The following is a 25,236-nucleotide window of genomic DNA, read 5'->3' as shown; positions in this document are numbered from 1 at the left end:
TCCTCCTCCGCCTCCTCTTCCTGCTGCTGCCGTTACTGATACAGGGGCCGTGAATGTGGACCTAGTTCCTTCTGTCAGGAAACCCAGGCACCAGCACTATATTACACCCTTCAGGGGAGGAACTTTGAACAAGGAGGATTTAAATTAAGACACTGGAAATTGAGACGATGTAGCTCGAGTTCTTTTTCCTTCTCTCTGTGTTGCAAAATAAAAAGCTAAAGAAGCAGCTTGTGGGAACTGTTTAGACTGTGGAAACAAACCTTGATTGATGTTAGTTTTCTCAGGGCTTCTCCCTTCTCTACACTGGATTCGAACATATAAAATCACTACTACTGTGCACGTTAGAGCTCTTCTTTGGTTTGTTGTAGTTTGTGATAGAGGTGTAAATAATCACTGGCTAATGCACTTGTTAGCGTTGTTCTCCCTCAAACAAGATTGCATTTGTATTATTAATGCATGTTAATATTTCCCATTTAAATGACTCCCAGAGACTCATTAGATAACTTGAAGGTTTAGATGAACAAGCTCTTGTTTGTTTTTCACCAAAAAGATGAAATTGTATCAAGTTGGTGTTGAACTTAACACATAATATTTTAGTTATTTGTTCTATAAATGCATTACTGCATAAACTTCTACATTAGCTCCAGTGTTCTGTTCTTTTCTGTCATTACAGTGCTTCTTCTCTTTATGTAAACTGAATGTTTATATATAGTATTGCTCTTTTTTTAATCTTTGAATGGCCAGTTTACTATCAGACAGCTCGTTTTAGCCTGCTGTTCCTGAGAGATATCTAAAATGTGAAATAAACGGATGCTCTTTTGTGTGAACCATCGGCTTCTGTGAGTAATTCCGCCACTCCAAAGTCGACCTACGGCAGCAGTGGACGTAAAGATTTCCAACAGCAACACTTCAATGAGATTTTTAACCTTGTTGATGAGCTGTATCACTATTAGTGGGGACACAATATGCTGTTATCAGAGTTGCCTGGAATACACAACACAGTCTGAGAAATGTCAGCGATGTGTCAGAACATCTGGATTTATAAAAACACTAGAAATAAGAAGCAAGAATCACAGCTTCTTCTTCCGGAGGAATTATCCCAGAAGCATCCATGACTTGATGCAGATTTCAGTGTAATTGAGTCACACGTAGGATGTGTTCCATCTTCAATATGGTTCTCCCACTGCAGGAAGATGACCGGTCAGAATGTTAGTTTGTGCAGGTCACTGTCATTGTGTCTACATTATGTTAGGAATTAGGAGTGTCATTTATGTAAATCACCTGAACTAAATTTGTCTTTCTTCTATGTGTAGCCCAACAGGCGAAACACACATGTCAGGAGTGTGGACTTGAGTTCACATGCCCAGAGCTCTTCAATACTCACCTTCATCTGCATGCTCTGAAAGAAGAAGGGGAAGACAGTTGCCCAAGACTGGACGATGATGATGATTGTGATGGTGATGATGAAACTGGAGGTACAGACACGGGTGGTGGTGCTGGAGACAGCTGGGAAATGAGCGCCAAGAAAAGCGTAGCCTTGTTGAGCACCGCCTCAATAAATGGAAAAGTAAGGAATGTTTACAGCTGCCTGGTCTGTGGTAAAGTGTACACGTACCAGGTGCCCTTCCTCAAACACCAGCTGCAGCATAAACTCAACTCGATGGCTGGAAGATCGAGGAAGAGCGGCAGATACGAATGCTCCATCTGCGGGGTGACATTCATCAGAAAAGAGCGGCTAAGAATTCACACAAGGCTTCACACAAAAGTTGAGACGCGGCGCGAGTTGCTCGGACCCGAGCTCCACCAGTGCGACCAGTGCGGCAGGACGTTCAGCTCAACAAGGACGTGGGCGGCACACATGGAGCTCCACAAACAACATCTGTTCTGGTGTTTGAGCTGCTCCAGAGGCTTTCCAGATGAAATCGCTCTAGATAAACATCTGCAGGGCCACAACAGGAAGCAGCACACCTGCAAAATCTGCCGCAAGGGCTTCGCCAAGGTCACCGAGCTGGAGGTTCACTATAAAAGCCACACGGCAGCAAAGGTTTACCAGTGTACTATGTGCTCCAAGAGTTTCTCTTTTCTTGGAAATTTGATTTTGCACCGATCAAAGCACCTCCGAGTTTTCCCCGGGGGCGACGCAAGGATGAACAAGCGCTCATCAAAGGCTATTTTCAGAAAAGGGCGGTTCCCTCTGAATAGGAACGAAAAGCAAGGACGAAATGAGCCAGAGGCAGCAGAAGAGGGAAACGTGGACTCGGAAGGGTCAGACTGCGGAGAACCGACACATCAGTCGAACCGATTAAGCACTGTGGCCCCCACAGCAGGACAGGAGCTGGGGACAGAGGCAGGAGGAGCGCACGTCCAGAGAGAGCACAAGTACTGGGAGTGGGACTGTTGTGTGTGTGATATGGGCTTTGATGAAGTGGGAAAATTGCATTTGCACTATGTAAAGCACGCCACAGGGGAGCTGCCCATACCACAGGAGTATATTTAATCTTCTTTCTTTTTGTTTCTGACTTCTGCTTTGTATCAAGTACTTATCTCAGCAGTGTCTGCAAATATACGCGATGGACTGTGATTTTTAATACAATTGATCAATTCATTGGTCATGCTATTGTTAATTTATCATCATACAACCTAACTATGAGTAAATTGAAAGAGTTGATGAAGAAAAATCCCTTCCTTCCTCATGAAATTAAATAAAAGGCATCCCAAAATATTTGGTCATTGTGTTTCCGTTATAATGCTGTAAACAGTGTTACAGTTTAAGGATTGTATTTTATATGGCATGTCCTACGTTTAAATACAACCATGCTGTGACGCTAAACCCAAGATAAAGGGACGCCTAAATTTTAAAAACTTCGTTTTATTTTATCAGAAGATTCCTGGAGCTTCTATTTGGTAACTGAAAAACAAAGTGCAAACATAAAATTGATCTTTGTCAGAATTGAAGCAAGATGTGTCGATAATTTTTGGAAGGTCATTTTTTAAAATCTTTTTTTAATCATGGCATTCTGGAGGTTTCAAGAGCCCGTTTCAATTTGCGCCTTCGTGATTAAGGTCTCTTCGTTATATGGTGCAACGCCGCCACCTGCTGGCTATTTTAAACTAATGTTCTCAGCTATTAATCAAAATTAATACATTCCCAGGAGAGAAATCCCCCAACGATAATATCCGTTGCTTCAGAATAAGATAATAGTAAATATAAGTTGCTTTTTTTTGAAAACATTGAAGAATTTCTTTAGTATTTAATACTAATTTTATGTGGAAGTATTTTATTTTAAATATAAATTGTTATTTACTGTGCACAAGCTTTTATTGTTTAAATGGCGTAGACGGAACAGTGCGCGGGACTGTCATAACAAACTACAACTCCCATGAGCACACGAGCCAGTCGGTACGCGTGACGTCATGGTCGGTGGCGCTCCGACGTACAGGCTTTGTGTTTATGCGGAGCGACGAAATGCATGAGATGGAAGAGCCTAGGTAACCTTAAATCTACTTCTACATCCTCCCGTGCTCATCCAGCTATCAGTGCGTCCTCGGGGATGAATGGGCGTGAAATTAGTGTTCATAGCGAGCATATTTTGCGCGATATTAGGCCGGAGATACCCCGATTTATTGTCTTTGACCACAAATCGATGAATTTGAGCTAACACGGCTATGAATTTGTAACAGCTACTGAGCGTCTAAATGAAATTTTTTAACACGTTTCGGCACTTGGAGAGTCTTTCAAATTAAACTGTTATATTTGGGTCATATTGAAGTGTCCCTCCCCGACATTTGGTCTTCTTTTGTAATCCAAATGATTTGAAGCCATTGATTCTCTGGTCTCCCAGCTGTCGCCGAGTAGATAACAAAGCGGTTGTTCGTTTTTGCCTTTTTAAACAATATACGCTTTTAAACGCGTCAAGTAAGATGTGATTTTTATATAACCGGTTGTACTTGTGCAATACGCAGGCATTTTGCCTTTTTGCGTGCAGCCAGGTTTTTAAAGGACTATAGAAACATTGTGGAGGGTGCAGGCAGGGAATAATGCAGAGTCCAAGACAGTCAAACAGCCAGCCGAGCCCTGTGACCACAGCAACTACAGAAAAAGAGCTGGACTCTGAGTCCGCACACAAGGAACCAGATGCACAACAAGAAGAGATCAAATCACCCTCTGCTGCTGAGACCGAAGCAGCTGTGGCCCAACATGGAGGTGGGACACTGCCAGAAACACACGGAGGTGTGGCGGGGACGCAGACTGCCAGCAAGTGTGATGGTCGGCCACCTACCCAGCCTTCAGACCAGACTGACAAGGAGGAACTGGGTTCTGATCTAAAGCCAAGTGCCACAATTGAGGATAAATATGCTGATGGTCGTGATGGACCAACGGTGGAGAATCAGGCTAAACGTGACCGAAGGAAGTATGTCCCTTCCAAGAAGGCCATGGTGGACCCCCTGAAGATGGACATGTCCAAACCAGCAGGTATCCCTTTGACAAGTGAGTATTTCACCTGTCTAAACAGCATCTATGGATTAGGAGATAAAATGTAAAAGTAAGTTTATTTTTAGAAAGTTATAACGCAACACTGGAAAAATGTGTTAGTTTTGCTAATATTATTACTCCAGCTTATTGGGCAGCTCTGTCTTTTTGTTCAGGATTTATTAATTTCATTCTTGTAAGCTTTTATCATTCTCCATGTATTTGTATTCTCACAGTATGTTAGTAAGTTTCATGCAAATCTCCCCATCTTCTTTGGTTCCGTAGCCTCCCAGCTCTCCCTGCAGTGCATCGAGTGCCACATAATCTTCAGCGATCATAAGAGCAAAGAGCGCCACCTGAAGGCGAGCCACCCGGCAGAGTATGAGCAGTGCATCCTCAGAAACGCCCTTTTCGCCTGTTACGTTTGCGACCGCCACTTCACAAACTCCACCGAGCTCATGGCCCATCAGAAAGCCCACGTGGAGAAGAAGCCCTTCAAGTGTCCCATCTGTGGCCAGGCCTTCAACAAGTCGTCAGAGCTCACGTCTCATAAAAAGAGTCATTTTGGCTCGGATGGTTACGCCTGCACTGACTGTGGCAAACTTTGTAAAACCATGACATTGCTCAAGTATCATCGCCGCACGCACACGGGAGAGAAGCCGTATATATGCAAGGAGTGTGGACAGAGGTTCACCATGCCCAAAACTCTGCAGAAACATGTCATGTCACACCTGGAGGGAGCTGAGGAGAATGGGGAAAACAGCAAGGCTAAACTGAAGAATACTGACGGTAAGAACCAATTCCGCACCATAGAGCACACCTGACTGTAAGCCGCACCACCCAAATTTCATAAAATTTAAGAAAAAATATACATATAAGCCACATTTGGTAAAAAAATAACAAGCCTACCAGCTGTTGCTTGTTAGCCTTTAGCTTAAAATCTGGATCATACGCATTTCTTCACGTGTTATCCATGACACGATTAAACTATCGTGCATTACTGTATCTCTTCAACCTGTCTTACTCTTGCACTGCCTGAGCACCCTCTGGTGAAATATCCACTCAAATTCAGAAAACTTTAAGCTGCAGGGGTCAAACTGTGGGACGAAAAAAAAGTAGCGACTTATAGCGCGGAATTTACGGTACTGCTGATTGAAACAGAGCTAATATTTTCAGCATGTTGTGTTTATAAATGCTTGCAGGAAATAAATCATGGTTTTCCTCTTTTATGCCCTTTAGGTGTTGTGATAAAGTATCTTTGTTTCCTCTGCAATGCCACTTTCAAGACCACCAAGACGCGGCTGCACCACATGAAAACCAAACACAACATGGTGCCTGCCAGAACCAGCAAAGCCATCCATACCGGACAGCAGTTTAAGGAAAGCACACCCATCATCACTCCGATCTCCATATCCGAACCAGCACTGCTACAGGTTGAACCGAATGGACCCCTGCAAAAAGTGGACGCCAACATCGACACGGAACAGATCTGCCGACTCATCGAATCTTTGGGTAATGTTCAAAAGGTGAATCAGGTAGTCATTTTAGGGCAGGTGCCGCCTCACGCTGCTCCACTCGAAGTGCAGCAGATCTCACAACTGGCGGAACCAGTACATTTGAATCCACCACAGATGGATGTTGTGGGCCTGAAACTGCCTGAATCTAAGACGGATGAGTTGGATCTGTCAAACAACACATGCGATCCAATGGAGCAAACAATTATCCTGGAGCCCATCACGCCAGACGGACAGCTGCTGAACCCTCCTTTCGCAGAAGTAGGGTGCAGCATAACAGCAGGGGGAAATATAGGACTGAACAATTCTGAACCTTTAGCCAACTCCTGTGATCCAATGGAACAAACAATCATACTTGAACCCATCACACCGGATGGACAGTTGGAAAACTGTTTCCCAGGAGAGGTTCCAGGAGAGCTGCCATTCGCTGATTCCGAACAAACAGAGAGAGGAGTGGTACCTCAGATCCTCGAACAGACCGGTACCGGTGCGAATCAGCCGGATAGGTTTCCTGATAACCTCGAGCAGACCGTCATATTAGAACTCACCCCTGCTGTGATACCAAGTGAACAATCCCACACCGAACCACAACATGATATCCCGCTGTCTGTTTTTGTAGCTTCATCGGAACCGGAGAAGATTCCTGCAGAACGGACCGGTCCGTCCAGCCCATCACGTCCACATACAGTAGAGTTGGAGCAACAGCAGCCTCCTACTTGTTCATCTGCTGCACAAACTCAAGATGAACACGACGCAGATCCCAAAGAAGGGACTGAATCACAGCTGCAAAAGGTAAAGCCAGATCATATTCAGCCCTCGCAGGATGGAGCCAGGTCACAAGAGAAGAATGATCAAGAAGCAGTTAAGAAAGTGAGTACGGAGCAGGTGGAAGACCTGCCTAAAAGTGAGGAGCCCTCTGCTAAAGAATCGCTTGTGGCACAGGTAGAAACAAAGGAGGCCTCACAAGTACTGTTAAATACAATGTCAGCACAAGAGCTAGTAAAAGTGCGGAAAAGAAAGCCATCAAGGGCGTACTTCTTTCAGGAGTATATGCAGGAACTGGTTGGTTCCATATACAAGGATGATTTACAAATTAAGGCCAAACCAGCCAAACGCCAAAGGACAGAAAAGGCTCACCTTGTGGTTAAATTCGGTCCACCGAGCAAAGAGAAGAAAAACAGAGAGAAGAAGTCGCCACAGCAGCGCAAGCGATCGCAGGGGGATGCCATCATGGGCAACACCTCTACGGCAAATCTCTCTGGGAAAAAAGGAGCATCACAGAAGAGGGGAAGAAAGGGAAAAGGGAACAAGAACACCAGACATTTGGTGTCAACTCCTAAAAAGAAATCCTCTCCGCCAAGCCATGATTCACAACAAATCAAAGATGTGAGGAAAAATAAAATGAAAAGGCAAAAAGAAGTCATCGCAGAGGGTGCTACGCACATTGAGGAGCGCGCCCCTGTCGAGTCTCCTAAATTTAAAAAGACAAAAAAAGCAAAAATAATGCAAAAGGTTCCACCCAAGAGTGCAAAAGAGGGAAAGCGCAAGAAGAAACGGGCGGAGGAAACAGAAGACATGAGGACGGCTTCTGCAGATGTAACCCAAGACGCTCTACGTCTGCTGAAAGGTCACAAACAGCCCCAGCTGAGGGTATATAAATTAGACACCTCAAAAGCCTCAGGACATGCGCTCGAGGCCTCAGCTCAACAGTCCCAAACATCAGCTCAACACAGCCCAGGTGCCAGAATGGATCACTCTGCAGCAGATAGCAGAAAGGACGTCAGTGCTGAAGGCAAGAAAATGGGCGGACGGCGCAAAAAAAAATCAGAAAGCTCTTTCGTTGTTGTCCTCCCTGAAGGTTCCGCGTCCACCACCAGAAGCGCTGCCCTCCAAGACAAAGACCACCAGGAAGCGGAAAGCCTCCTCAAAAGTGGAGATGGAAGGAGTCATAACGTCTTCTTCCAACCGCGCCTTAGAGTGTCATGACTGCGGTGAGCGGTTCAGCGAAGTCGCTTCCCTACAGAAGCACAAGGGAACTGTCCACGTCCTGGAGAGTCCTGGTCTCACTTACACGAACGGGAACATCTTTGAAGGCGTCACAAGCTCGGACTTTTACAACCTTCCAAAGCGAGACAGGATGGTGATAGGTGTGATGAATACTGCTACAGGCTGGGATACCGAGCCTGAGCTGGGAGAGGCGGCGTTAGAGGACAGAGAGCCGGGCGTCTCCTTCCCAGCTTTGATCCCTTCCCCATCTTTACCGGTTCCTCCTTCAGATGTTGCAATGATGGATGAAGACAAGGGGGCAAGTAAGTTAGGAGCAACAGTCCGCCCACCCTCGGACCAAAACTGTGAGACGACTCAGAGTTCTGGGAACGACGATCCAACGATGGCTGTTGGCAACAAGCGAGTAGCAGAAGAAGGTGTTTGTGATACTGCAGATGAAGACGTTAAGGAGGATTTAATGCTAGAGGTGGATCTAGTCACAGTTGGGGAGCAGTCTGAAAAAGATGACCTGCCATCTCCTGTGGTCCCGGGTGGCCAAACCAAAGCAACCAGAACCTGCGACGGGGGGAGGAAGAGTGCTACCCTGGTTAGTGACGAAAGTGAAAAAAGTGTATCTCTGCAAACATGTTCTGCTCATCAAATGGAGATCAAAGAAGAGGAGGAAGAAATCTGTGGCCAGAGCAAGAAGGTAGCGAGACACAGAGAACTTAATAGGGATGGTCTGAAAGGTGGAGGAACGGGCCATCGGACCGTCGCAGCATCAACGAAAGGAGGCGCTGTCGATGCAACACAGTCGGAGAAAGAAGAGCAGGAATGTGAAGTAGTTTATGAACAACACACGATCGCTTCTGATTCAGAAATGAACGATGAAAATGAGGCAGCCATAAAGAATTCAGAGCTCGGACCCGTCGCCGAGGTTGAGGCCCATAAATCTAGCGCGTCGTTGCCCCCTGTGCCCGCTGCGTTAGAGGAATCCCGTGAAGAGCCAGTTGCCCTTGGACTGAAACCGCGTAACACCGGTGTTGAGGAGGCACTAAATGAACGTGGAGACGACCACGGCCGAGAACAGTCTCCAGCCGTCATGCTGGAGGAGCTCCCTACATCCAGACAAGCACGTACATCCAAGGACCAAAGCCCAATGACAACAAAAAGCAAACCAAGACAGGTGAGCTACCGATAGCACTAGCACATAGCACGTGATGGTTCAAAAAGAGCAGACGCCAAGCGTTTATTTGGTTTCAGGTGTCCAGCGGTGTTACGGAGAAAGGAGTACGCATCGTGAACCTTGAGATTAAGGTGGAGGAGAACATGTCGGAAGCACAGCTGGCTGCAGCCAGCGTTCTAAAGAGTCAGGACGTGGTCCTGCACCCGCAGCATCCACGTGACATAAATGCGGTTCTGGTGAAGGAGGAGAGGACCCTTGTGTTACATGAGGTCCAGGCTGCCCCGGGGAGCAGACGCATGCGGTGGAATGTTGAACCAGTCAGCGTTGAGAACACCTCCAGCCCGTGTAAGGTTCAAGAAACCTGGCTGTCCTCTTAAGCCTGGATGACCCACAGCCACGCCGCTCACACACTTCATTAGTCGCTTAATCTTCTTTTTCGGCTTTGCTTGCAGTCGTGGAGCATGTCGATTTGGGGCAGGACTGTCCTCTCACCCCTGACTTCCACACCAGCACATGTATCTTCTATCCAGTGAAGGAGGAAGAGAGGGAGGTTCTGCTGGGACCTTCTCATACCAGCAGCAGAACGGAGAAATCCATTAATCTCCTGCAAACAGAACATTGTGCAACAAGTGGTGAGTAATTGTGGTGGGTCTGCATTTATGGAAGCTTATTAAAAACACTCGTTGTGAATGTTGTCCTGGTCGACAGCAGATGAAAGAAGTTGTTTTGCTGAAGACTACCAGACCACAGCGAGGGGACCGTTGCCAGAACCGGGGCCCATCGGAATCGCAGAAGAAGGTTTGTTTACGCCGCTAGAGCCCTTCAAAACGTGGGGTCACGCTTTAAAATCCTCTCTGTGTCTGTTCGGTTCAGATGCTGCAGTAACCATGTGGCCACAGCCTCCGGAGCTTCAGGACTTCCTCGTCCAGAGTTCAGACGAAGAGGACGTGGGATGTTTGGAATTGTCCGATCCTCAGCTCGACTCTGAAGCAGAAGCGATGGCCTATTTCAAGAAGAACCAAACAGAGCCAGCAAAGTATACCTCACCTCCATGTCCTCCGTGCTCTTCTTAAAAACCAATTGCACTCCTTTTATACTCATCCTACGTTTAAATTTCTTTGCTCAGGTTGTCATCGAGCCAGCAGCAAACCCCGAGTGCAGAGACCACAACAAGGGAGCCCATTGATTTCTTCTCTGTATATTTTGGTCAGGAAACATGGGAGGAAATTGCCAACTGCACAGTTAAAATATCCAACATTCCTAAACCTGTAACAGCCAGAGAGGTTGCACAGTTTGTTGGGATCCACATCGCAATGGGAACTCTAAAGGTGAGCGCTTGTCAGCCTGAAAGGATTTTCTAAATGGGAGACTGCTATAAATGTGTGTTCTTCCCGTTTTTATTTTCAGTTTCCGAGTCCAAAGCTCTACTGGGAGGAACTGACTAAAGTGCCTCTGGTTGCTGAAGCCATGCCGCTGCTGCGCTTCCTTGAGCTTTCTCGCATATTGAAGCTTGCGTATCCACCTCCGGAGGTCCAATGTGATGCTAGGAGTGAAAGCGACTTGCATAACGTTCAGCACAAAACTCTCTTAACTGGCAAAAAGACACTTTCTCATCATAAAGCCGGGCAGTTACAAAGAGACCCAGGAAATGACCTGAATTGCTCCAAAACACAGACTGACCCCCTCTGGAAGGTTCAGCCTTTACTCCGCCGTTTCAAAGCAGGGTGCGGGTCACTGAGGCAAGACGGGGATTTTGCTGTTGACCAGTATCCACTTCCTCTGACTGGGAAAACGCACAAGAAGCCGTCTCTTTGTTGTACTACATTGGTGGGATTTGGCGGTTTTCTGTTACATTTAGATATTAAATTGGGTTCATCCAGCAAAGAAGATGCTGTTGAGAAAATGGTCCCCAGCGGCAGCACGGTCTTCCTTTGCAAGCAGGAACTGTCCACCCCGGCCATGCTGGAGCGTCTGCTACTTGCCGGAGTCCACGGTGCAGGCCGAGTGGGAGGAGCCCGGGGACAGATCGGAGACGAGTTTGTGAGTTCGGACGGAAAGCTGATGTTACGGAGATCGGACTGCGGTTTTATACTTTCTACCGTCGGGAGCAGCCAGAGGGACGTGGCGTCGCTCACCGACGACTTCGAGAAGGCCCAGATGTCGGCGCATCTGAACAGAGATCTTCAGAGTCTGTACACTACCCCTCTCACCGCCTCGGCTCCAGCTTGCTGGCCTCAAGCAGTGCTCTGGTATCTAACCGACCTGGCTCTGATCAACTCCTGGCTCCTGTACAGGGAGGGCCACACTGTGACCTCTGCACCTTTGAGTCTCATGGCATTTAGATTAGAAGTATCCAAGGCTTTGATCCTCTCCAGCGGCTCCGACGCCCTAGACTCTGTCCCTTCCCAACCCCTCACGGAGAGCACCCGCGCAACAAGAGAAAAATCCAATCCCGACCTGGTTGAGGAAAGCCCTCTGCCAGATGTAACCACGCGGTACGACGGGTTAGAGCACTGGCCTGAGCAGCTGGGGGAGGGAGAGGGCGGCAGGTGTCGTTTTAGAGACTGTCAGAGAACATCTCGTGTGCTCTGCCTTAAGTGCTGTGTGTTTCTATGCATTTCACGCAGCAGTAACTGCTTTTTGAAGTTCCATAATCAAGAAAGTTTGGGAAAAGGGTAGTTCCTCTTGGAGCTTTTACATTTTATACTTTTAGCTGTCTACAGTCAAGGAATCAAAGTGTTTCATGTCTCCTTACTCCTTCTTTATCTGTTTGTTTTGGTAGAATTATTGCAATATTTGGTTTGTTTCTTGTAAAGGATAAAAAGGTCTATGTATTGTGGCCTAAGCTATTGTTAAAATGAAACAACCTTTAAAAGGAAACAGGATCACAGGAATGCAATGCCAATAAATTAGCATTTTTTGCAAAAAATCTATTTATTTTAAGTTGACCTCATTTAGATAATTTAATGAGATGAGCTCATTTTAGCCTTGGTTTTTATTTAAATATTAGAAAAAAATACAAATACAGCTGTTGTGAATGTTTAATTGAAATTTACCAATAGTTAACACGTACATATCCCTATATTATACATTTATTCCTATATTATACATTTATCCCTATATTATACATTTATCCCTATATCATACATTTATTACTAAATTATACATTTATCCCTATATTATACATTTGTTCCTATATTATACATTTATTCCTATACTATACATTTATCCCTATATCATACATTTATTACTAAATTATACATTTATCCCTATATTATACATTTGTTCCTATATTATACATTTATTCCTATACTATACATTTATCCCTATATTATACATTTATTACTATATTATATATTTATTACTATATTGCTTCACGTCGCAAAGCTGCAAGACCAAAATCGAATATAAAAAGCCCCAAATGAGGTAAGTAGTAAAAACGAATATAAGCTAGATTTTTTAAAAGCAGACCCAAATATTGGAACGGACATAAATATGTAAAACTTTTATTTATTTAAACGACTCAAAAAGAAATCGAACAAGTTCGCGTCGGTCACGTGACACAAACTATAGAATTCGACTAAATAGATTTGTCTTTCAAAACATTTAAAAAATAAATGTCTCGTGTCTAAAAACGCACGTTGGCGCTTATCGTATTGTTTTAAAATACCTGATGGACATTATTTTGATATCTCACTGTTGAACTTTTGTTCGCTTCTATTCCCGCGACGTCTCTTTCCGTGTCAGTCGCGATGCAACGTATCGCTCTAAATCGCCCACAAGGATCAACTTTAGACGTTTATTGGATCTTTTACAGACCTGTCTCAATATGACCGAATACTGACACCCCCTGGCAGCCATCTTAGCGTTACTAACGGTTATCAACATAGACCAGGAAGTGATTCTATGCGTTGTACTTCTCAATGCTCAACTCTCAGTCAAACTACCGTTCACAAGCGGCAGTAGGTAATGTAAATGTCTATTCAGTTACGAATCGTAATAACTAATGTATACCAAATCTATATATCTGCGCATAACTCTGATAGCTGCAGCCGCCAGACAGCAAATCCAGTCGGCGTGCGCGCAAAGGCACGAAAAGTCTGCTATTCCTTTTGAATGGCATCCAGTGCTACTAAGGCGCTAATCGCTATGAAGCTAACGTTAGCTTTAGCAATTTTAAATTTGGGAAGCCATTCAGTTGTAATCAAAGCTAGCCATGTGTCGAGTTGTTCAGCGAGAGCTACTATGGTTTTATCGATAGCAGTAAGGTATTCCAAGGACTTAATACGGCGTTTAGATCAGCTTAATTATTGCCAAATACTAGATTTCCATGAGGCTAGTTAGCTTAGCTAGCGGCCGCCAGATTTACAGAAACTTCGGTGATATTGTGCTGAAGCCAGGGTGGCTAACGGGTTAACAATTTAGGGCAATGTGTGTTGCCTTTTTTCAGCATCCCGCTTTCCCACTCGCCACGAACAAACTTAAATGATTTGTGGGATTACGATCATTTAGCTGTTCTTGATTCAGTGTATTCAACAGTGTGCTAGCGGCTCTCACAACCACCTGGCTCCTAACATGCTCACATTTTCTGTGTTTCAGCCTTCACACTCATTTCAAGATAGCTGTGAACCTCTGGAGACCATACAGTAGCGCTGTACCAGAATGGACTCAGAGATTTTAAATATAGAGGAGATTGTGTTAGGAAGGGGACTCCCGGATACCCCTTCAGAGCCCCCCCCTGAAAAATCAGCAGAACCATACAAACCTATCAATATTAATGGGCCCCCAGCAACCACTGTCCAACCCTGTGAGTAGTACATTCGCCACGTTCATACTAGTTTAAAAGGTTAACATTGACTTGACTCAGCCATCACAATGTCCCACTGTCCTTCCAGACCAGCACGAAAATCTGCAGTGCTTCCAGTGCTTTATCACATTCTGCAGTGCCAAAGCCAAGGAAAGGCATATGAAGAAGAGTCATCGGGAGGAGTATAAGCAACAGCTTCAGCAGGTAAACAGTGATTGCATTTCATTAGGTTCTCCTTCAGATATGCTGACACACACCTGTGGCTGCAGCATGATGCGGGAACCTTGTAAGAAAGTTGCCTTGTCTTTTCTTGGGTTAGTAAAGTCAATAAAAAATAAAAATGTTTCTTCTCAGGGGAACACGCTATTCACGTGTTATGTGTGTGATCGTACGTTTCACTCGTCTGAGGAACTGACGCAGCATCAGCCAACACACAGTAAGGATGACAAGCCCTTCAAGTGTGTTCACTGCAAAGAGAGCTTTAAAACATTCTCTGAAGTAAGTAAAAGTAATGGGATTTATTGTCATCGTTAAAGCCAAGACGGACCTTTAAGGGCATTCTAATTTAAACAATTTTCTCATCTCCACAGCTCACAGCTCATAGAAGACAGTTGTGTCCAGAGAGACAGTTTGCTTGTAAAGATTGCAATGAAACCTTTCGTAGTGTCGGACTGCTGCGCACTCATCGCCTGACTCGGCATCCTCGCCAAGATGCAGAGACCCCAGAACAGCTGGATGAAGCTACAAAGACCCAGCAGTGTAAGAAGTGCAGTCAGGGATTTGAAACGGAAACAGAGCTGGTGGCACATCAGGAGAAGTGTAGCGATGGTCAGCAGTGTGATGGCAGCGTGCAGAATCTGAAAAAACGTGGAAGGCCTTCCAAACCTGAGGAGCAAGCAGCAGCAGCACCAGCAGCTCCTGCTGCTCCTGCTGCTCCTGCTGCTCCTGCTGCTGCTGCTGCTGAGAAAAAGGGAAAGCGGAGAAAGAAAGAGGAAGTAGAAACTCCCGAGGAGGAGGCGGCGAAGGCCGTCGCTCCTCCAGCAGAGGAAAAGGGAAAAACAGCCGGGGCGAAGCGCGGCCGTCCCGCTAAAACAGCCGCGAAGTCAGACGCTGAAAATAAGAAGAATCCCGAGGAGGAGGAGGAGAGTCAAGATGAGGAGAAGGAGAAGAAGGCCAAGGCGGATCCCGCCGCGTCCCGCCAGCACTCCTGCACCGAGTGCGACCTCGTGTTCTCCACCCTCGTCCAGCTGCGCGCGCATAAGAAGGAGAAGCACCCTGCGAGGAAAGCTCACCCCTGCGAAGAGTGCGAGGAGAGCTTCACCCGCCAGGAGCAGCTGGAGGCCCACATGTCCCGGGTGCACGCCGTCGGCCGCTTCGCCTGTTCGACCTGCGGGAAGAGCTTCGGCCGTGAGCGCACCTTAAAGGCGCACGAGAAAAGCCACGCAGAGGAAAAGGCTGAGAGCGCCAAGAGATAATGGAGACACGGGACCTTGTAGAAAGATGATTGTTTTTGAAGATTTTAGAGAGGTTTTTTTTTTTTTTTTAATGGAGTGATGATGCTCCAGGTAATAGTTGCAGACCCGTTTGAAATATTTGTGAAAAATGACATTTTAGCAAGTTATTGGATATTTGTTTGGTTAAAGTTACAGACACACTTCCTTAATTGACTAACCAGATGTTAAATCCATCTTCTGCATCTTTTGTCCAAAAAAAATACAAACCATTTGATTAACCTTTTTAAATGAACCCCTTTCCTTTTTTTAAGCTTGAAATGTGTGTGAATTTATGACGAGTTGCTCAACTTGTTTTGTGGTTCATTGTACTTTTATGTTTTTTCCAAGCAGATCATCTACATACATATTTTTTAAGCATATTAGACGGTAGATATATGTTTGGATGTTTAGACAGTCAAACAAATGTAAAGCGCAGCTTCTGGTTCTTTGTTTTTTTTTTTTTTACATTTTTCTTTTAATTTAAATACCAGTAAAGAAAACCAGAAATTACAACAAAATGTCATGCTGAAAATTATGTATTTCTCATCTAGGAAAAAAATTATTTGAATACTAAATTCTCAGCATATTTTTTTTCCTTTGACATTTCTCCAGTTGAACACTTAAGACTCCAGTATAGAATTGTACATTATGTGCTATTCACTGATCTGATTGTTTCTCTCCCCATGGCAGTGTTTCTGAACACTGCAGACATGTAATAAAACAAGCTTTCCCAAGGGAGCCTGCCATTGAAATGACTTGTCCTTAGTTTGTCATTTGACAAAAAACAGGAAATGTGAAACTGCAGAGCTTAAGTGCAGCTGACAAAGATTTGCATGCTGTTGTTATTTGCTTACAATGAGATATCGGTTGCATGCTTCATATACAGTTTAGGCGATTTATTTAAAAAAAAAAAAAAAAAAGCTACATGAACTGCCTAACGGTCCACCTGAGCTTTAACTAAGTGTTAAGGAGTCGCCGTTGCCGCTCTCGCCAGTGCGGCCGTAATACCACTCCTGACCAGAGGGGGCGCTCGAGCCCCGCGGCCAGTCCGTTACAGCGTCGCGTCCCTTATTTCCTGTTTCTCTTGTTTGCTTTGTGTAGGTAATGTGCGCCAGGCTTCGATGAATTAGGTTGGCAATGATACCTTATAGTTCTAAAGACAGAGTTTCAACACTGTATCTATATTTATCTTAGACAATCTCCCAGAGTAGGCGTCTCGTTTGTTTTTGGAGTGGAAAGCGAACAGCAACGCTAATTGTGTTTGCCTTCTGTCATCACTTTGTCCTGCCCAGGTGAGCGCCCAGCGTTGGGAATGTCGAGCTTCCCACACATCCAACCACAACTGCAGATTTAGTCGACGACTGGTAAGGGGAAAGGCACAATCCTGACAATATTTGCTTAAGTCTAAATCAGTCGGTGTGTTTTTAAAACCAGGTTCAGCTAACTTAAATGCTAAATAACCCACTTCTTCTGTCTTATCGTTTAATGGCTGCTGCTTCCAGCACCGCCGGCAGTCATGTCGATTGAATACACCATCGATATCCAGCTGACAGAGTTGGGATTTCCCGAAATCGTGCCTCGGAATTCGTCTGGCAGAGAAACGAGCAGTCGCTCGATTTCAGCGTCTCAAAAACAGAAAGTCCAACATGCTGATGCTGCCAAAGAGGCGTCCAAAGACACGGCGGTGCGCTGTAAACCCTGTAAAAGTGCGCAAGATGAGCAGGTTAAAGGGAAGACGGGCGAGTCCACTGCTGGGACAGTAAACACAACCGCTCCGGCCACAGGACAGGGAGGTGATGGAGGCGATGCAGAGGTGGAGGATGACTCCGACGACAGTGAGGTGTCAGATGCGTGTGAGGAAGAGGAGATCGACGACGATGAGGAGGGACTGTCCAGCGGTATGCTGTGGACTTTACCGTAGAAACACCATATCACATGAGTTTCACAACTGTGTTTTTCTTTCTCTCCTAGTAGACTCAAGTCACCCGTGGGAATACCGCTGTAGCGTCTGTGACCTCCAGCTTCCTTCCCAATTCAAGCTCCAGGAGCACATGAATCTGCACACTGGCGCGCGTCCGTACTGCTGTGCCGAATGTGGAAAACGCTTCTGCCAGATTGACAACTACCGAGTCCACCTGCGCACGCACGCCGAGGCCAAGGTGGATCAGCTCATGTGCCGCGTCTGTCGGACGGGCTTCACGTCTCAGGAAGACCTGGACGAACACCTGTCCAGCACGCATTTTGAGAAGGAGTTTTATGAGTGTGACCTATGCAAGCACGTGTTTACCTCTCTGAAAGCATGTGAAAACCATGTGCAGTTACATACGTACTCTCCGTGTGTTAAATGTGAGACGTGTGGACGCAGTTTTCCCTCCACGCAAGACCTCCTGCGCCATCAGAAGAAGTGCCGCCGCCTCTTCAAATGCACAGATTGCAGTTTGACCTTCGCGAAGAAGACTGCCCTCCTGAAGCACAGCTTCAGCCACCTCGGTTTGTTGCCTTACACCTGTCTGCGATGCCACTGCCACTTCCGCTTGGCGCAGCTGTACCGCCGCCACAAATGCGAGCCCGGGCGCATACACTGCGTGGCCTGTCTGAGAGAATTTCTCTGTCAGGGGGAGTTCGAGCAGCACAAAAAGGACACGGGCTGCTGGGGCAACCAGGAGCCCAAAACAGATGAGATCAAGTGTTTAGAATGTGGAGAGAGATTTGACAAAAAAGAAGAGCTGAAGAAACACGCCGGGGCTCATCAGAGGGTCTTGAAATGCGCCGAGTGTGGAAAAGGCTTCCGCTCGGCTTTACTGTTAATGTCCCACATGGGCGGACATGCTGGAAAGTCGCCCTGCCTTTGTCAGAGCTGTGGACTCGGCTTCCCCCACCAGCAGAACTACGAAAGCCACCTAAAGACGTGTGGACAAACCCCCCTGGCCACGGTGAGTGAGGCAGCAGGACGATATTGCAGTGTGGTGTTAAACTGTGCAGCAGAATTTCTCGCGTGATTAATTCTCTTGGCTGTAATGTGTCTTAAGAATGTCACGGGTTTGACCACACCCAGTTCCAAGTCAATAGGAGGGTGTGGCGTGGCATTAGTTCGAACCAACAGTTACGGACCTGCATGCCAAGTTTCAGTTTGTTTTTAACAAAAATAAGTCTTTCCATTTGTCAAGTTATCTCCCTAATTCAGCACCTGCCCAACTTGAAAATGTCCTGGTTCCATAAACCCCCAGAGGACTCTTCCGTTTCACCTCAACCTTTATTTTATTTTCAAGATTGTTTGTCTTGCATTGCCATTAGCATTAGTAGCAGGATTAGGTTGAAAACCTTTAACACAAAAACGGACAATTTAGCAAACAATTTAAACAAACACAAATATCTCCATCAAGTCAGAGTTTCTTTCATACTGGTGACGTCTTTGGGAGGAACCCTGTGTTGAAATCGTCTTCTCTTTGTCAATCATCTTCTCTTTGGTTCCTCAGTGCTCGTCTTTCCCTGAGCTCAGTACCCTTTAGTGCGGAGTGAGACCCTTTTAAGTTCTCCCTTTGGGCAGAGAAAGTAATGGTGGTCTGAGGGGCCTCCTCCTTTTTTACAGTCTTTATTTCTGCACAGGAAGGTCTCTCTGCAAAATCCTTCATCACCATGATGTCCCAGGCATTTTCTGCATGCTCCCAGTTTTTCCAAAGCAGTTTTCTCAGGTAGCTTCACCCCTTTGAATTTCTTACAGAAGAAAATCTTGTTCTTGTGCCACAGAGAACACAAACATCTTCCAGTACTCCTCTCTTTGTGGTTCTTGTTGAGCCATATTTTTTCTCATATTTTCTTTCGGGATGGTCTGACACTTTTTCTACAATCCTTAGCTGTTCGAGCCTCTCCAGTACTTCTTCCTGATTTTTTTTAGGAATTTCAGCAGCATGTCGAAGTGGTTGTCTGAAGTGACCCGATTCTTCGGATCGACCATGAACATTAACCAGTCTCTTTTTACATAGTCAGGTAACTTGCTTTCCAAAGATTTAATGACAAGTGGGTTCCTCATGGCTCCAGAGTTCCCCAGCTCTGTGAGGTCTGCCAGGGCCTTCTCCACAGACTGTATAAGGTCAATGACTTTCCTTGGCTGGTTTCCCCTTACATTTGGCATCTTTTCCAGCTCCTCAAGCATTTCAAGGGCGATGGTTGATTTGTTTCCATATCTGTTTTCTACGACTCTGAAAATAGCTTCAGCAGTGGTGTAGCTTGAAAGCCTGAGCTCCTTTGCTGTCCTGTCCTCCACACTATCCAGGAGCTGAATTTTCTTGACTTCAGCTGATCCAGATGGCTCTCCTTGCTTCTGCAGGTTTTCCCAGTCCTCATCTGTGATATTCCCTCTTGCAGCCACTGCAAACTGGTAGAGCGGTTGCCTTAATCTTCACAGTTGGTTTTGCTGGTGTGGGAAGTGCTTTCCAGACTCCTGAAGCTTCTGTGGCAAGCCCTTGCTCTGCAGCCCTCCGTGCAGGGACAAATTCAGCTTTCCTCAGTTGAAGCCTGTTATTGGCTTCCTTCAGCTCTTTAACTCTGTTATTCAGTTCTTCTTTTAATGACACAGGTATCCATCGCTCCCAGGCTGACATTTGTTTGGACAGCGTTCTTCGCTTCTCCAACTTTTGTTTCAGTTTCTTTGGCGGTCCTCTCAATGTCACCCACTTGCTTTTCTTCGAGGGCTGCCTCCTCCTCCATGTCAGCCAGCAGCCTTGTAGTCTTCATTCTCCTCGAGACATCTCCTTAAACAGTCTGAGAGCTTGGTGAACTCCTCATTCAACTCCACTTCAGGCATGCTGCTTGCCCTTCTGGCCATGAAGTTGGCTTGTCTGGTCAAGTTGGGCAGGTGCTGAAATAAGGGAGATAACTTGATACCATTTAATAAAATGAATTATTGAATATGTTTCTAAGCTCTTTCAGCCAAAGTTGGTAGTTTATCTGCTTGGCATAATTGCTTTATGCATCCCCTGTTGTGGCTCTGTTATATAAAAGGCTAAATACCTGTGCGGGCTGCTGTTATATCTGTTATCAGTGTTACCAGGCTGCTGAATATGGTGATAAACAAGCTGAAGGGGTTGAAAAAATATTTCCTGATCAGCGACAGGATGAGCAAGAGTGGTGTGCACATCACTGGCTGAAAATGTTGCCTAATAATGACATCATAGCCTCAGTTTATTTATACTTTATGAAACTTGGAGCCTTTTGGGATGAACACAAAGCCGATAGCCCGGCAGGACACACAGACAGTATTCGCAAAGAAAAATTTGATTTCAATAAAGGATTTTTGACTGATTCTTTGGGCGGTCATCACTGGAGCAATAAATCTGACAAAATAGTCCAAAATGAGCCTCCCACTGCTCAGATTCCACCGCCTTTACTGCGTCAGCGCTCGGATGTTGTTTGAGCTCCCCTGAGTGTGCTAACTTTGCCAAAAATCTGAAACCGCGCTCAGCATTGACTCGCTGACGTGCACGCCGTCCATTGTTTACCTCGGTGTACTTTCTGTCATTTACCAGTTCTTCTTGTGCTTCATATTTTTAGAGGGCTCCCAAAAAGCGTCCGGCCGAGAAGAATCTTTCACCCCTGACAAAGTTGACGAGATCGGACTCGCCAAACGTGACAAAAGCGGCCACACCGCCAGCTGCATCTACCAATACGACTACGAGTGAATCTTCAAGTACCTCTACCGCTACTGCTAATGCTAGCAGACATAGTATTACCACTGATGGCCCAGGCTCTGTACCGGAGCGGGCGCCACCTGATTCAGGCCCTACAGATGCTTTACAGCTGCTGAGTCTCAACCAGGATCAGCCGTCGGGCGTCAATCTTTTACTCTTCCTTCCCGTCTGTCCAAGGCAGAGCGGCGGACTCCCACTTTCAGCTATGGAGGTCCAGCCTGGCATGACCACCCCTTTCAAAATACCGCTCTTGGCACCTTTCAATTTCGTAACGAAGGTTGAACACGATCAGGTAGGCGACGCGCCGCTGGATTTATCGATGAAGTGTAGAGCAGCTTCACCGGCACCGAGCAATACGCCTCCTCAGTCTGTTAAAAGTGAGCCGGCGGCACTTGAGCCTCGGGGAGATTCTGGAGAATCACAAGCCAGTCTTGTGTCTGGTGAAGTGGGTTCAGCCCAGACAGAAACATGTACTGAAGAGAGTGTTTGAAAGGAGGCAATGGATCCTTTTCAGAACCTGTTATTGATGCTGACCTTGTTTTTTTTTTTGTTTTTTTTTGGAAAGAAGACATCAAAAATAGGGATGGGGGATGCAGCTGTTGTCATATTCTATCAGGGGAGGGTTACATTTTCACGCTTTAAAACCCTGTTTCAGAAGGAGCCTCCCTCCTCATCCAGATCTAATAAGATGGATGTTGTGGGTTTAAGCCCTTCCATGAGGGCAAAAGAAAAAGTAATAATCCACTTGACTGGCCACATTCCAAATCCTGCGAAGAGCACTTTTGTTTTTCCCGTCGTGCTTGTTACCCTGTTAGCACATATTGGATGTATTCTAAATGTAGAATAGTTAAATCTTTCATGTATTTTAACTGTCTAAGTATATCTACCCTGATAAACTGTAATTAAGGGTTTAAAAAACACTCCAATAATACACCTTAAAGAGATTTTGCCTCATTGTAAGCATAAGATGCTGTGTTTGTTTATTCTTTAAACAGAAGGTTCCAACCTCATATTGTCGGTTTTATTCACGTTTTAGGAAAAGCTTATGGCTTTGACTATAAATATGCATAAAAATGATTGTAATTTCTACCTTTTCTATTCACTGGTTTATATGTGGCGGTCATATAAATGTTGGGCTTGGTGTGTGAATGAACATTATTATTATTAACAGCAGACTTGAAACTTTTAGCATGTGTCATGTAGACTTTACCATTCCTGCAAATATATCTAAAGAATGCAGCAAGCAGAAAGGTCCAATGTTGACATCATTGTCAACTTGAGTTTTACATATACTACGTATAAATCGGTTTGTAAAGAAAAATAAATGTGTTTTTGAAATTGCAGTTTTATGTGACTTTAATATAACCTGGACCTATAACAAGGGCACATTAAATGTCAAACATTTGGTACATTGTCAGCTCTCCCCTGTTATGTCTATATTGATTTTATTTGCGTTCATTAATCATAATTTTAATTAATCGCTGCCCCTCGGGAATGACGTCATTATCAATTTAAAAACAAACTAACAAAGTAATGTAAATAAATAGCCGTTACCCGTGTCACGGTGTCAGAAACGGTCGGAAATACGATCTCCCTTTTTAAAACAGAAAAACAATGACTTTAAATAAGCTTTATTCACAACTTTAAATTTTTGGGACAAAATGAAATATTTCTCCCAATCTTTAATGGATTATTTTTAACGTAAGATGACGAGGGTATGACCGGCTGAGCGTAGCCTCTGATTCGCAGCTAATTGTTGGGGAGGTTGAATACAAGAGACGGTGATTGGTTAAGATTGGGACGAGCGTGTGTATGAGCCAATCAGAGGCAGAGGTAGGCGGGGCCTGCCTTTGTCATCCTGTGAAAACGTCACAAACGGGCGAAGGTTACAGTCATCAGCAACATCAGAAGTATATTCACAGATTAATAACAGACGTGTATTAGTATTGTTCTCAGTTGGGTCAGCCGCGGGGTTTTATTTGGATTGGAATGATTTATACAAAAGGAAGCGTCCGTTTCAGCACAGTGGAGCCGTCTCTTTAAATTGATGGACAAAGACAAGTGTAGCGACGCTGTAAGTAGACCACGTCGTTCAAATCAATGACATTTAAGGAGAGCTAATACTCATTGGTGGGAACATAATCCTCGAATACAGTACATTGAAACTATTGCTCTGCGTCATGAACAATCCCATAGTTCTCTTCTAATCAAGTCTTTGCAGACGTCTGATGGTTAACAGAAAGTCTTGAGTTTTCATTCACAAATTCTTCCCAGATGTATTTTTACGTCTACAAGCAGGGTCCCTGCACCTGGATGGAGGCAAACCAGTTCACTGGCGACTTTATGACATCTGGGAACACCACAAAGCTTCAGCCAGATGTGCTGAATGTGGCATGGGGCCTGCCTGGCAGCGCTGAGGTGATGGGCTGTAAAAGAGTCTCGCTGGAACATCTGCAGCCACCTCGACATGGTCAGAACCCACCTCAGAGGGAACCCGGGAAGCGGATCAAGCCTGGCACGTCGCAGAGCAAAGGAGAGGCCAGAGACCGGAGAGAAGGTGAGAAAAAAACATCCTATTCCTGTTATCTCTGGACAAATATTGGCATTAATTGTATATTTAAACCTAGACGTATATTACGCCTGCGCATGCCCTGGCTGCCCTTACTCCACATCTTCATCATCCTTTGAGGTTTGGAAACCGCGGCAACCTGCGCCCTCACCGCCACGCGCCGGCACAGCATGCCATCTCCGACCTGAAACCGAGCCAAGCAGCACCACCGCACCCGAGCCGGAGGCCAGGAGTTCCAGCCAACAGCAGAGGGAGGATACGTGTGGAAGGAGCCTCCACAGCTGCCCGCAGCTGCTCGGCCTCCAGGACGGCGCGGACTCTCCCTTTTCTCACACCCATCATCATTTTCACCACCACCACTGCCCCCTGGTGTCCTGCTTGCCCTGTCCTCGGTTCCTCCGCTCACACGCCCCACACGTGTCCGGCTTGTGTTGCCAACACTCTCCTGCCACTTGCTCCCGGGAAAGCCGAGAAACGGACGCACGGCCACAAATGGAAAAGGGGAGGGCTGCCGGGAACACGGCGCCTCTGCATCCTTGCATGCACTGCTCGGCCTCTTTTTCCAGGCCGTTCCAGCTCCTGCAGCACCAGCGTTCCGAGCACGCCCACAAGCCACCGGGCTTCCTCTGCACGGAGTGCGGCAGGTCCTTCAACTCGCACAGCAACCTCCGCATCCACCTCAACGTGCACACTGGTGCACGTCCTTACTGCTGCCCGGACTGCGGCAAGAGCTTCAGCCAGTCGGGCGCGCTGAAGATCCACAGGCGCATCCACACCGGCGAGAGGCCTTATACCTGTGAATTCTGCAGCCGGACGTTTCCACATCTGTCGGCCGTCCGCACGCACGAGAGGATCCACACGGGAGAGAAGCCGTACCACTGCAGCCAGTGTGGGAAGTGCTTCACCCAGTCTGGATCTCTGAAGATCCACACCCACCGCGTCCACAGAGGAGAGAGGCCTTTTGTCTGCAGCATCTGTGGGAAACACTTCTCCTACCAGTCTGGCATCAGCTTACACTACCGCACAGCTCACGGGATGCTGGTGCAGCACGTCGGCGAGGCTGGAGCCGGGGGGGCCTCTCAGAGAACGTCAGACAGTGTTTATCCATCTCCTCCTGGGATTTTTCCTTCAGTCACTCTTGGGGTGAATCCACACGATAACTGCAAGAGCAACTCAAGCACTGCGGTCGGCAGAGATCCTCCCGGGTTACAAAGTGTGGCCGGGCTTGGTTGCCGGGACAGTAATCCTCAGCCAGACAACACAATCCAGAGCAGCCGAGCAAGGCCCGTGTACACGTGTGAAGACTGCGGCCTGCAGTTCAAGGACGCGCCGTCCAGAAACAAGCATCAGATCCTGATTCACTACATCTCTGAGAACAGCGAGGACGATGACGGCCGGAGCAAAACAGCCGAGAACGATGGCGACAACGGAAGAGACTATAGTAAATGAATGCAAATTACAATAACACAGACAAAAACGAATGAGTTTTGAAATCCATCTGTAAATTCACTTGTATAAATATA

The 25,236-nt window shown here is 46.1% G+C and overlaps 5 protein-coding genes across 9 annotated transcripts; all 5 read left to right on the top strand.

Moving 5' to 3' along the window:
* The first annotated feature begins 3,399 nt into the window (after positions 1–3,399).
* Positions 3,400–6,820, top strand: LOC115250532 (zinc finger protein 501-like). Its single transcript, XM_029839388.1, has 4 exons — positions 3,400–4,489; positions 4,757–5,260; positions 5,711–5,997; positions 6,605–6,820. Exons 1-4 carry the CDS (start codon positions 4,039–4,041, stop codon positions 6,674–6,676), a joined length of 1,314 nt encoding a protein of 437 aa, XP_029695248.1. The 5' UTR covers positions 3,400–4,038; the 3' UTR covers positions 6,677–6,820.
* A 708-nt stretch (positions 6,821–7,528) lies between these two features.
* On the top strand, positions 7,529–12,086 carry znf576.1 (zinc finger protein 576, tandem duplicate 1). Of its 2 annotated transcripts, none has more exons than XM_029839379.1 (7): positions 7,529–9,157; positions 9,235–9,502; positions 9,610–9,789; positions 9,869–9,955; positions 10,031–10,193; positions 10,284–10,485; positions 10,565–12,086. In XM_029839379.1, the coding sequence occupies exons 1-7, from the start codon at positions 7,670–7,672 to the stop codon at positions 11,834–11,836; spliced, it is 3,660 nt and encodes a 1,219-aa protein (XP_029695239.1). In that variant the 5' UTR covers positions 7,529–7,669; the 3' UTR covers positions 11,837–12,086. The 2 variants fall into 2 exon arrangements, with proteins under 2 accessions (XP_029695239.1, XP_029695238.1); XM_029839378.1 differs by having other exon boundaries at positions 9,866–9,955.
* Positions 12,087–12,936: 850 nt separating this feature from the next.
* On the top strand, positions 12,937–16,209 carry znf576.2 (zinc finger protein 576, tandem duplicate 2). 2 transcript variants are annotated; one of them, XM_011605558.2, is made up of 5 exons: positions 12,937–13,119; positions 13,757–13,964; positions 14,053–14,168; positions 14,319–14,462; positions 14,555–16,209. In XM_011605558.2, the coding sequence occupies exons 2-5, from the start codon at positions 13,820–13,822 to the stop codon at positions 15,437–15,439; spliced, it is 1,290 nt and encodes a 429-aa protein (XP_011603860.2). In that variant the 5' UTR covers positions 12,937–13,119; positions 13,757–13,819; the 3' UTR covers positions 15,440–16,209. The 2 variants fall into 2 exon arrangements, with proteins under 2 accessions (XP_011603860.2, XP_011603858.2); XM_011605556.2 differs by having other exon boundaries at positions 12,939–13,123.
* A 290-nt stretch (positions 16,210–16,499) lies between these two features.
* Positions 16,500–22,487, top strand: LOC105416691 (histone-lysine N-methyltransferase PRDM9). Of its 3 annotated transcripts, XM_029839382.1 has the most exons (5): positions 16,534–16,587; positions 16,750–16,821; positions 16,960–17,355; positions 17,429–18,390; positions 21,008–22,487. In XM_029839382.1, exons 3-5 carry the CDS (start codon positions 16,974–16,976, stop codon positions 21,632–21,634), a joined length of 1,971 nt encoding a protein of 656 aa, XP_029695242.1. In that variant the 5' UTR covers positions 16,534–16,587; positions 16,750–16,821; positions 16,960–16,973; the 3' UTR covers positions 21,635–22,487. The 3 variants fall into 3 exon arrangements, with proteins under 3 accessions (XP_029695241.1, XP_029695243.1, XP_029695242.1); XM_029839381.1 differs by having other exon boundaries at positions 16,500–16,821; XM_029839383.1 differs by having other exon boundaries at positions 16,502–16,821; positions 17,432–18,390.
* A 1,086-nt stretch (positions 22,488–23,573) lies between these two features.
* On the top strand, positions 23,574–25,218 carry LOC101070356 (zinc finger protein 16-like). Its single transcript, XM_011605608.2, has 2 exons — positions 23,574–23,701; positions 23,834–25,218. The coding sequence occupies exons 1-2, from the start codon at positions 23,612–23,614 to the stop codon at positions 25,160–25,162; spliced, it is 1,419 nt and encodes a 472-aa protein (XP_011603910.2). The 5' UTR covers positions 23,574–23,611; the 3' UTR covers positions 25,163–25,218.
* Positions 25,219–25,236: the final 18 nt, after the last annotated feature.

Source organism: Takifugu rubripes, chromosome 7, assembly GCF_901000725.2.
Source record: "Takifugu rubripes chromosome 7, fTakRub1.2, whole genome shotgun sequence".
Taxonomy (NCBI): Eukaryota; Metazoa; Chordata; class Actinopteri; order Tetraodontiformes; family Tetraodontidae; genus Takifugu; species Takifugu rubripes.
Note: the sequence above shows the minus strand (reverse complement) of the source record. Positions and strands in the feature narration are given on the sequence as shown.